At 40.7% G+C, this 12,367-nt stretch overlaps 1 protein-coding gene across 11 annotated transcripts in view; it reads right to left on the bottom strand.

Annotated features, from left to right (window-relative positions):
• The window catches only part of smarca4a (SWI/SNF related, matrix associated, actin dependent regulator of chromatin, subfamily a, member 4a), an 81,836-nt gene that overhangs the window by 51,346 nt on the left and 18,123 nt on the right, over nucleotides 1–12,367 (bottom strand). For all 11 annotated transcript variants that reach the window (XM_043694812.1, XM_043694814.1, XM_043694815.1 and 8 more), the window contains exons 6-11: nucleotides 9,649–9,907; nucleotides 8,675–8,801; nucleotides 3,023–3,196; nucleotides 1,927–2,100; nucleotides 1,412–1,579; nucleotides 803–853 (exon numbers count right to left, since the gene is read on the bottom strand). In XM_043694812.1, coding sequence (XP_043550747.1) covers nucleotides 803–853; nucleotides 1,412–1,579; nucleotides 1,927–2,100; nucleotides 3,023–3,196; nucleotides 8,675–8,801; nucleotides 9,649–9,907 — 953 coding nt within the window. The remainder of the gene's footprint in view (nucleotides 1–802; nucleotides 854–1,411; nucleotides 1,580–1,926; nucleotides 2,101–3,022; nucleotides 3,197–8,674; nucleotides 8,802–9,648; nucleotides 9,908–12,367) is intronic.

The raw sequence follows: 12,367 nt of genomic DNA, 5'->3' as shown, positions 1-12,367 counted from the left end.
CAGATTTGATAAGGAAGGAATGTTCTGGATTTTTGAATAATTAAAGTAATGGTGTTTGGGAGTTGATGGGATTTTGTTTGCTGTAGGTTTCTAAATCCTTCAAATTCATGTTATGTAGTTAACTTGCTTTGCTTTCGATTTTTTAAAATCTATTTTTGTTGTGTTCGTAATAACCTTCAGTTTTATTCTTAAAATCAACTATGCAGTCTTGCTAATGTTTCAGTGAAAGACTGCCATTTAAATTAAGAGAAGAAAAAGACCGATCAAGCGAGATTTCATTCTGGGATGTGTCTTGTATAGTAGCAACATCAAAATGGATCATAGTACACTTGCTTAGTAAACATCTATCAATCTGAATTTTGATACTTTCAATTAAGAGTCACTCCCACAGTCTAAACAGTATATTCTTTTAAGAAGGTGGAGTTCCAGATTTCCACCAAAGTTTCTGCATTGAAAGTCTTCATGACTTCAATTCCAGGTAATGAGCCACTGAATTCCTTTTAATACTCAAATCCTCCCTGTTCTCAAGCAGTGACCGAAGTTTTGCTGAAGGGGACTTGTTTTGTTCCTTCAGAAGGTGCCATGAGACAAACACATGCAGTAAGACTACTTCCATATGTAGGAGTGACAGGTTCCCAATTTCTGAAGGACAATGAAGCTGTTGGCTTCATATTTTCATGTCAGTTTACATCTGAATTAACTAAATTCAATTTCACAACTTTCCACAAAAGATTTCAATGCCAATCTTTTAGTTGCTGGTCCAGCTTTATTATACAAGGTGACAAACTTTCCAATTACTCACCTCACCATCAGGGCCAACAGCAGAACCCAAACCGTCCACATTTTCCTGCTTCTGTAGGAGAAGAAGGGAGTATTATAAAGTGACATGGGGTAGGTGGGGATTGCAGTACAAGGGCACAGCAGGATCCATGTAACACAGTCATCATGACATCAGTCACCAGAATTGCAGCAGGGGTCACCAGAATCGTAGCAAGGGACTATATGTACACATCCTTGTGTTACAGTTGGCCTTGGGGAAATGGGATAAAACTAATTATGGCTGTCACTTCCAACCAATACTGAGCAACCCTTTCTGAAAAGGATATGGGTTGGAACAGAAGGGTGAAACAAAGTGATCTTGGAATTAAATATTTATGCTACTATATTTTCATCAGACCTGAGGACTTTGAGAAAAATTGGTCTGTAATTTGTTCTCAATTAGGTAATTCTATCCCAAGATAGCATTTGCTTAAGGTTCCTCCTGCTTAGTTAACTGGTTCTGGACACTGTCATGCCCAGCAGCAGTAAAGGGATGACATTCAAAAATTAATCACCACTCAGACTAGGAAGTGCAGTTAGACTAGATACAACATTCAGCCCTGTAGTCAGGGTTTCATTCCAAACTTCTGACCTTCTTCTTCTTTTTCTTCTTTTTCTCTTTCGCAGCCTGTGCTGCCTTGTGCTGTCGGACGAGTTCTGTCAGATTGGCTACGTATTCATCAGTTTGCTGCAGCAGGTATGCCAGGCGTCGGTCCTTCTTCTGGTCAATCAGTTTTCGATAGCCTTCTTCATCTTCTGCCTGCAGGGAAAAAGAGAGATATCAACAAATGGCATTGACACACTCATGGGGAACAAGGAACTGAACGCCATCATGTGTGGTATTCCAGCACCATCAAATATATTCCTATATTCATTGCACTGTCTTTTCTTCATACGCTCTCTGGACAAAATAGACTGTGGTCTGGAGAGAAGTGTCCACCACACCTGATACTGAGAGTGCTTGGGATCAAACTCAGAGATGGAGAACTAAATTTCACACATGAAAAATGGCTGTGTGGGCCATGTAATGGAAGGCTGTGGAGCAACTTCCTCAACAAGGAAGTTGCATCAAGCTGGGGACACTGAATCAAATCAGCAGCAGCTCACCATCAGTCTCCTCATCCTCTCCTTCTCAATCCGTTCATTCTCCTTCTTTTGCTCACGCTCAGTGTTTGCATGGTACGTGGCCACTGCTTTTGTCAGTTTCTGCATCTTCCCAGAAACTGACCGATGATATTCCTTGAAGTCCTTTGCATGCTGCAGAATGCTATTGAGGTATTCCTGGAAGCAAGGAGGAAATGTGTAGTCAGTGAACTGAGGGTGTTTAGAAAAAAAACACAAATCTGAAAAAAAGTTTGAACACAGTCCTACCCCTTCTTTCTGTCTCCATTTAGATTTTACCTTTCTCACAGTCTAAAAGTGGATCCTTGTCAGGCACCCTGATATTGCATTCCATTGAGGGCATATCCTGTGATATATGCCAGAAAGTACTCAATTCAGAGACCAAATGATATTTGAACAATTTATTTTTGAGAACAATGAGAAAAGCTTCCATAACTCCCAAAAGAGGATCCCAGTAACATTGTTAATTTACCAGGATTTTAAAAATCTCTCTGCTGGTATTTTCTATCTACCGATGACAGAATTTTCAGTCTCTAGTGGCCTTTGTACTGCTTTAGATTAGATTAGATTACTTACAGTGTGAAAACAGGCCCTTCGGCCCAACAAGTCCACACTGCCCCGCCGAAGCGCAACCCACCCATACCCCTACATTTACCCCTTACCTAACGCAGACATGGGGAGAACGTGCAAACTCCACACAGTCAGTCGCCTGAGGCGGGAATTGAACCCGGGTCTCTGGCGCTGTGAGGCAGCAGTATTCACCACTGTGCCACCGTTACCTCTATAATTTCCTCTAGCCCTTTATCTCTCCATGATCTCTGAAGTAATCAAATTCTGCTTTCTTATGCATTCCTGCTTTTCAATGTTCTACTAATGACTACTGTCTTTTCAGTTACCAAAATTTAAAGCTCTGGAATTCTCTCCATACACCTCTCCATCCTTCTCTATGGCCTTCTTAAAACCCACCTCTTCGTCCCAGCCTTTGGGTCACTTATTTGTCTCAATGTCAAATTAAAGATGGTATGTAATTGCTGTTGTGAGAGTGTATGTGTGATATATTCAATCCCCTGGACATGGGTACCTGATGTTTTTGTCTGCGCTTTCGTTCTTGCTCAATCTTCTGCTGTTTCTCGAGTTTTTCAGTGATCCGTGCCTCGCGGAGTGACTGCCGCTTGCTGCGCTTGTAAGCCTTTGCGTTCAGCGCTGTCTCGAGGGCTGTATCCCTCCTCATACACACCACCACTTCCTGCCGAAGCTGAGTACAAAACAAAGGTCATCTTGTCAAAAGCACATTAACAGGGACAAACATCCAGCATCGCAGCAGACTGTCATCAAGAAAAATTCTAGTAACAGTGGAAAACACATTTTCTTCACCAATATTTGCTTTGTCACAATAATCAATGGATAAAAGCATTGCCAACTGCCAAATAGCTAATGGGTAATGTAAATGGGTAATCAGTAAAAGCACTTGTCTAAAATCGGTAAGTTGTACTATTTATTAATTTTAACATGTGGATCTCACATTCTATAGCATGAGTCAAGAATATGGTACTGGAAAAGCACAGCATCCTGCTGTGCCTGACCTGCTGTGCTTTTCCAGTACTACACTCTCGACACTCATCTCCAGCATCTGCAGACCTCACTTTTTACTATTCTCTAGCATGAGTTCACTTTTAATCAACTTATTTCATATGGCTGTAGTACTCATAATACTGCTGAGGAGCAACTACAAACTTAGAATTGACACCTTGTTATGGAAGAATTAAACCAGAATTCACAGAATCTTAGATTTGTCAGTGCAGGTGGTGATTCAGCCCATTGAGTCTACAGTAGCTCTCTGAATGATCAATTCATCTAGTACCATTCACCAGCAATCTTCACATTCTTCTTTTTCAGTTAAGAGTCTAATTTCCTTTTGAATGCCTCAGTTCAACCTTACCCCTACACACACTCAAGCTGTACATTACAAATCTTAAACTCTCTAAATGAAAAAGATTTTCTTCAGATCACTATTTTTTTATCAATGACTTTAAATCTCTGCCCTCTCATTTGTGATCTTTTCATGAGTAGGAACAGTTCATATACTCTGTCCAGACTTTTCATTATTTTTAATAGCTCTATCTTATCTCCTCTCAACCTTTTCTTTTCAAAAGAAAACAGTCCCAAATTCTTCAAACTATCTGAAAACTAAACTGAATCTAAATGAAGTTCCACATTCCTGAAATCATTTTTGATTTTTTTCTGCATTTGTTCCGATGTCTTCATAATTCTTCTACCATATGAATGACATCTTCCTGGGTAACATCCTCTTTCATGGCAGAGACAGATGCAAGCCATTCATTTAATATCTTAGCTATTTCCCCACTTCCATGCACAGATATCTTTTTTATCCCTAATTGGCCTTACTCCTCCTTGTACTATTCATAAGGGTTTATAGAAGACTTTAGGATTTTCTTTCATGTTAGCTGCCTGTTTCTTTTCAAAGAGTCTCTATGCTTCTTTTATTTTCTTTTTTATTCCCCTCTGAGTCTTATGCATTCAGATGAAATGATAATGGTACTGGTCTAAAAATCTATAACCTAAGGCTAATGTTCTGGAGACATGACAAACAGTAAAACGTGAACTCAATTGAAATAAAAACTGGAATAAAAAGAGTCATTCTTGATGAAGGGCTTATGCCCGAAACATTGATTCTCCTGCTCCTTGGATGCTGCTTGACCTGCTGTGCTTTTCCAGCACCACACTCTTGACTCTGATCTCCAGCTTCTGCAGTCCTTACTTTCTCCATAAAAAAAATGTGAGCCTAGTTGTGAGTATATAATCACTGCTGATTATTGTAAAAATCCATTTGGTTCACTAATATCCTTGAGGGTAGGAAATCTGTCATCCTTACATGGTCTGGCTGACATATGACCCACAGCATAACTTTTAAATGCCATCTGAACAATTAGAGATGGAACTAATACTGATGGAAATCCCATGAATGAATTTTAAAAATCCAAAAATTAATCCTAGCTGTCCATTGTGTTATTCACCTGGCATCTGTCAGGTGCACAAATTTCCTTCCTCATCTTGACCTCTATCTGTTTTGTCATCCAATGGATTTGTTTGCTCCACTTATCTCTTCATGGGACTATAGTTTGCCTGAACTCTCTCTTCTTCAAAAAAAAACAGCTACAAAATTTTCCTGCCAACCTTGATTCAAATGTATTCAGCCCAGCTTAATTCTTACACCATTGAAGCTGGCTTCTCTCCAGTTAAACCTTATGATGCATTGATCACTGTCTCCTAAATGTTCCCTTACTGATGTTTAATCCACTTGGCCCACCTCATTCCCAGCTGAGCAACAGTTCTTTCTCATTTGACTGGAGACCTACTGCTGTACACAAGCCTCCAAAACACAATCTAGAAACTCTTACACCTCACTGCCCTTTACATGACTGTTTTAGTTTATTCTCAGATAACTAAAATATCTCCATATAACTATAATTTAATTTTTGCATCTATCTGTAATTTTCTTGCAAACTTGTTTCTCGACATCCTTTTCGCTAGTTGTTGGCCTATGGACTACACTCAGCAATGGAATTGCAACTTGTGTTTCTTAGCTCAGCCAAGTAGATTCCGTCTTAGCCTGCACTGGGATATCCCTTCTCTCTTTCTCTCTCTCTCTTCAGCATAATTTGCTTTTCCAGCCTTCATTGTATAGGCCTCCAAGGTAGAGCACCAATGGTACCATCTGACTGCACTCCCCAGGTGAGCCATTATTCTCATCAGTATTTACAACTGAATATTGGTTTGATAATGGGATGAACTCAGGGGACTCCTGCACATCTGCCTCTTTTTACTTGTCTGGTGTTCATCCATTCCCTCTCTCCTTGCATATTCTTGAATGGAAGGGTGACCATATCTATAAATATGCTACCCACAAAGCTCTCAATCTCATGGATGAAGCATAATGATGACAGCTGGTGTAACTGATCAGAACACTGGAAGTATCCTGGAATTCCCATGTAGCATAAGAGTTTGGAGCAACCCTCCATCTGATATCTAATTACCTTGCAACTATCGGTAAACCTAACTATTGAAATTAGCTGTTGCCAATTCTAATACATCTTACTACTATGAATAAACCTTACCACTACTGATAAACCCTGCTAATATTTAATCACCTTCAGTAATAAACCTTACTTTAATCTGCAAATTGCAGTGCCGTAATTTTAAATTCTGAAATGCTAGTGCCTATGAAGAAGGCTCACAATATTATCAAGTAAGTTCTTACATTGATATAATAACGCAATGTAAAAGTCTTCCTGATTATGTTACCAATACTCCCAACCAGCAAGACAATTACTATTTGTTTCTAACATAGTGGGAGTGGGTCATAGAATGTGTGGGATTAACTATATCTAGTGCAGATTAAACTAAAGAATTCTGAAAGAAATAAAATGAAGTTAATTCTAATTGGGAATTGAGGGTATGTTTTCCACCTACTAAAGATGAAAACGTTGATAGCACATAGCTATCACACTTCAACTAAGCTAAATTAACCAGATCAAAAATGCAGGTGAGCCAATTCCAAGATTCAGTTTCCAGTAAGGACCCAACCTAATAAGCTGAACACAACAGCATGCCTGGTTTCTTATTCATCATCCTTCTATAAGAGGAAAAGAAAATCCTAATATGAAATCATGATAACGGAGTAAACAAGGACTATCAATATTCCACTTCCATCATTTTTAATATCTGAGACCTTCAAGCACTAAAGTGACTTTTAAAAAGGCCAAATATGGACCTAGAATGGCTGCTATGATCATCTGACTAAAACTGAGCCCAGCTTATGAAACCACCAATAAATAAGAATTAGTCAGTGCCAAAATTAAAATTGTTAATAAAAGGCACTGAAATCTCATCTCTATTTCCCATTTTATTCACAACTTCCTGGAAGTTACACACTGAGATGAAAGCTTGTCTGCAGTGTATTCATCTTCAAAAAACAATGAGCAGACTCAAAACATATGAATGAACCTTTATCAACAGCTGCTTCTGAGCAGCAGGGCAGAGACAAGGAAAATTGATTTGTAAACAAGAATCAGAAGACACTCTCTCTGCTTGTCTCTCCTCATCAAGCTAAAATGTCAGTACCAGTGCAAAGGCAACAGCCATTCATTGAAAGCGCAGGACGTCTGCAAACCTCAAAACTGCTGAGAAAACAGGATTTCTGAAAAGTTGTAACTCAGGTTTCACTCTCACAACAGAAGGACTTGTAGAATATCAAACTACAACTTTCTTTATTTTTCTGTCTGTACTAGACCCCCTCTCCTGTTTTCTTTTTAAGGTATTACCTGTGTTTTGTGCATGTGTTAGATGTTGTGTTTTCTTAATTATCTTGGGTTTAGTAGGTAATAAAGCACCACTCTCTTTCATTCAAGAAAATCTTGGAATTGGCCCTCCTGAATTTTTGATTTGGCTAATTTAGCTTAGTTAAAATGTGATAGCTATGTGCTAAAAAATAAATTAAAATATTTGTTGTGATCAATTGAGAGTGTTAAAAAGAGGAAACCGATCATCCCTCTTCACTTGGTTATGACAGAAACAAATTATGTCGCCTTTGAAATTTTTTTTAATCATGGGATGAGAGCATCGCTGTGAAGCTCAGGATTATTTCTGAGCCTATTCCTAATTTTCTGATGAAGGGCCTATGCCTGAAACGTCGAATCTCCTGCTCCTCAGATGCTGCCTAGCCTGCTGTACTTTTCCAGTGCCACACGTTTCAACCCTATTCCTATTTATCTAATAGAGGTGGTGGTGAGCTGTCTTCTGAAACTGCTGCAGTCCTTGGAATGTTGAGACACTCACAATCCTGTTAAGAAGGGAGTTACCCAATGATAATGAAGGAACATTGATATAGTTCCAAGTCACAATCATATATTACTTGGAGGGGAACTTGTAGGGTGGTGTTCCCAAGTATCTGTTACCCTTGTCCTTCTCGATGAAAGAGGTCTCAGGTTTGGAAGATGCTGTTGGAGAAGTCTTAGTAACTTACTGCAGTGCACCTTATAGGTGGTACACACTACTGCCATTGTGTGTTGGTGATGAAGAGAGTGAATGTTGATGGTGGTTGAGATGCCAATAAAACAATTGTTTTGTCCTGGTTGATATTGCTTTTCTTGATCATTATTGGAGCTGCACTCATCCAGGCAAGTGTATTCCATCACACCTGATGTTTGCCTGGTGGACAGGCTTTGGGAAGATAGAGGTGAGTTATTCACTGCAGAATTCTTACCCTCTGACCTGCTTGTATCCAGAGTATGATAATGCAGTTCAGTTTCTAGCCAATGTTAAAACCTAGGATGTTGATAGTGGGAGTTTCAATTTTGGTAATGCCATTGAATGTCAAGGGGCGACAGTTAGATTCTTTCTTGTTGAAGATGATTACTGTCTGGCACTTGTGTGGTGAAACTGTTATTGGCACTTATTAGCCGAAGCCTAGATTTTGTCCAGGTCTTGCTGCATGTGGACTTGGGTTGCTTCTGTATCTGAGGATTCACAAGTGATGCTGAACATTGGTGATAATTGTTTCTGACTTTATGATGGGTGAGAAGTTCATTGATGAAGCAGCTGAAGATGGTAATTGTGTTTGTTTAATATTTTTTAATGTGTAGCCAGTGAGGCAACTATTACAGTGCAAAGAGAAACAAGAAGGAAACTAAAACATCTTTGACCTGATACCAACCTGCCTTTGGAAATTAAGGAGCCGCAGAGCCTTGAGTTCAATGGTTGCTTTTGTGCGAAGGTCTCCTGCTAATGAGCCAGGGAGGTTTTCCAATTCTTGGATCCGATGGGAAATGCGTGCTTGCAACCTGCCAACAAACCAAGCATCAGCAGTGTGAATCTGGAGTATGAATATTATAGCTAATGGTCATATGAGTAGGAAGTCATTCAGCACACTACACAGGTATAAATCACAATGGTCATGTCATGTAATTGTAATTTTTATTTTTGAAACAGTGGGAGTGCACATTACGTAGGGCAGAGTTTTATATCGTCTTCACGGAAGTGATAAAAATGCAAATAATTTCACCATAAAACTGTTACACCTGTGAAGTGCACAGGATCCTTACTGCAGGATCAAATGTGTGCCAATAGAAAGACCACATGAAATTTTGATGACTTGAGAAGGACCTCTACGGTCTGAAGGGCAGTGAACATATTCAGCACAAGAACAACTTACATTTGTACAACATGGTCAACATTGTGAAATATTCCACACTGGTCATAGCAGCATTACCAAACAAAATCTGACACTGAGCCATGTAGAGAAAGGGGACCAAAAATGCAGTCAAACAGGATTGTTCTGAGGTCTTAAAGGGGGAGACAGAAGTAGAGAAATAGCCAAGATTAAGGAGGAAATTCCAGAATTTAGGACCTAAACAGCTGAAGGCAACATTGCAACGATTAAAATCATTGGTGCTCAAGCTCAAGAAGCTGAAATTATTGGCTGCTGTGACATCAGGAAGTAGTAAGGCTGGGGACGTTACAGAGATAGGAAGGAGTGAGGCCATTGAGAGATTTGAAAACAGAGATGAGCATTTTAAAGCACGCTTTGGTAAACACCTAACTACCATAATATGCCAACAAAGTCAGGACCAGAACTAACACAGTCTATAAACATGCATTTCATTCCAAAATATTACCAACTCTCCATACCGATACTCGCGTTCCTGGAGAAGTTCAACTGGGTCCAACCCTCGTGGTTTCTGAATGGGGGTGATCCGGTTCTGCTTCTGATGGTGCTGCACCATAGGGGCCGGCTGAGCTGGCTGGCCTGGTGACTGTGTCTGAGGTGGCATGACTGGGGAGGCAGCAGGGGGCACAGCTGGTGGCACTGGGGAAGGTCGACCAGTGGGTTGAGGGGGAGCCAGCTTTTGGGGGGTGCTAGTTGGTGCAGTGGCATTGGCCATTGGACCTGAAACATAAAATAATGTGATAATTACAGGAAAAGCTGAACTTTGCTGCCTACCTTTGCAGGATTACTTGGAGTGCAGCAGATCTGCTTCTTGGCAATTGCCAACCAGCTTCAAGCTTGCTGAGTTCAAATCTCATTCCAGAACAAAATAAAAACTTGTATTTCTAAAGCACCTTTCACAACCTCCATCATTTCGAAGCGCATCACTTTTAAATGGTACCCACTGCTGTAGTGCAGGAAACGTAGCATTTAATTTGTATTCAGTAAGCTCCCGTAAACAGCAATGTGCTAATAGGATGATAATCAGTTGAATTACATTAGTTAAAGGATAAAGAGAGAACTCCTTTACTTTTCTTCAAAGAGGGCTGTGGAATCTTTGACATCCACCCCAGAGGACAGACGGATTTCACTTTATTATCTCATCATTGGAAAGACAGCATCTCTGGTAGTGCAGCATTCCCTCAGTACTGCACTGTCTTAGCCTAGACTGTGTGCTCATGAGAGTGGAGCTTGAACCCACAATAATGAGGGAACCAAACACTGAGCCATGCTGACACACTCATGAAAATTAAAAGATCTGAGGAGGTACTTTGATAGGAGAGAAGCCAACTCATCGGTGACCCTTTATCTCAGTTAGAAAATTGATGTGGTTTTCTTGAAAACAATCCAAGCTTGGAAACACAGATGGCAACATGCTCGTTATTGACACAGGAGACAAAGAAAAATCTCCATGGCAAAGAGAAACTGCTGCCTCTGTAGGTCAATCCATGTTGCCTATCCATGTAGTTTAGGGGGATATTAACCAATGGCCCTTTTCAGTGACTTCTTCAGGGCCAACATCCCCCCCGCATAGCTAATATTTTGTGGGATTTTGCTATGCATGGAATGGCGATTGTGTTTGTGTACAGAACAAGAGCTTCTGGGAAGAAAATGTAATTTGTTGAGTGTGGAGAGCTTTGCGTTGCTTTTGACAGTCTTGAAAAGCTCCCACAACTTCCTTTTCCTTTTCTAAAGGACTTTGTCGTTCTCAGATGCGATCAGATGTAAAGTCCAACTATCACTTGACCTACACTTTCTTGAGCATTATTCTCAATGAAAGGAAGTAATTAAACTCCATAGATTGCTCTTTCCATGTGCCATGATCGTCAAGACAAGCTTCTTAATTCAAATTGTTACATTACTTGAACTTTGTACTTTGAGATGAGCATTAAAAAAACTACATAATAGCACATCTATCAACAGAAGACAGAACCTGCAAATTTGGCTTTTTGGAAACTATATCAGCTCATTTTTCCCAAATAAATTTTCAACGGAACTATGGAGGTGTTTCCTGATCTTTAACAGACTCACCTCCAGCTCAGAGAAAAAAAAACTGCAGATGCAGGAATCCAAGGTAAACAAGCAGGAGGCTGGAAGAACACAGCATGCCAGGCAGCACCAGGTGGTGGAGAAGTCAACATTTGGATGTAACCCTTCTTCAGGACTGGGGGTTTGTTGGTCAATGGGAGGAATTAAAAACCAGGTATAGGGTACAACCTTGTTGGTCAATGGGAGGAATTAAAAACCAGGTATAGGGTACAACCTTGTTGGTCAATGGGAGGAATTAAAAACCAGGTATAGGGTACAACCTTGTTGGTCAATGGGAGGAATTAATCTAGTTGGTAACTGGAAGGAAGGTCAGTCAGAGGAATGGTAGTGAGGGTGAGGGGCTGGAAAGGGAGTCAGGTGATGGGAAGGAAGTTTATTTGAAATTGGAGAACTCATTATTAAGTCCTCCGGGCTGTAGACTGCCCAGGCAGAAGATGAGGTGTTCTTCCTTCAATTTGTGGTCTGATTTGCTGTGGCAATAGAGGAGGCAGAGGATGGTCATGTTAGAAAGGGACTGGGAAGGGGATTTAAAATGGGCGGTGACTGGGAGGTCAGGTTGGCCTCTGCAGACCTAGCTGTGATGCTTGACAAAATGTGCCCTCAGTTTACATTTGGTCTCACCAATGTAGAGAAGACCACATTGGGAGCACCGAACACAGTAAACTAGGTTAGAGGAGAGGCAGGTGAACCTCTGTCTCACCTGGAAGGACTGTTTGGGGCTCTGAATGGAGGTGAGGGGGTTGGTGTGTCGGTAGGTTTTGCATCTTTTACTGTTGCAAGGGAAGGTACCAGGCGTTCGGGGGTGTTGATGGGGAGAGTGGCATGAACTAAGGTTTGGCGAAGGGAATTTGCAGAAGGCAGAGAGGGGTGGGGAGGGGAAGATGTTACTGGTGGTGGGATCTAATTGGAATTGGTGGAAGTCTTTTAAGATCATACATTGGATGCAGAGACTGGTGAGGTGATAAGTGAGGACAAGGGGGGACTCCAACTTTATTGTGTTTGGGGGGGACGGAATTTAGAGCAGTAGAGCAGGGAATGGAGGAGTTGCGGTGGAGGGATGTCTGGGTGACAGAGGGGGGAAAAGCACATTAT

Source organism: Chiloscyllium plagiosum, chromosome 8 (assembly GCF_004010195.1).
Source record: "Chiloscyllium plagiosum isolate BGI_BamShark_2017 chromosome 8, ASM401019v2, whole genome shotgun sequence".
NCBI lineage: Eukaryota > Metazoa > Chordata > Chondrichthyes > Orectolobiformes > Hemiscylliidae > Chiloscyllium > Chiloscyllium plagiosum.
Note: the sequence above shows the minus strand (reverse complement) of the source record. Positions and strands in the feature narration are given on the sequence as shown.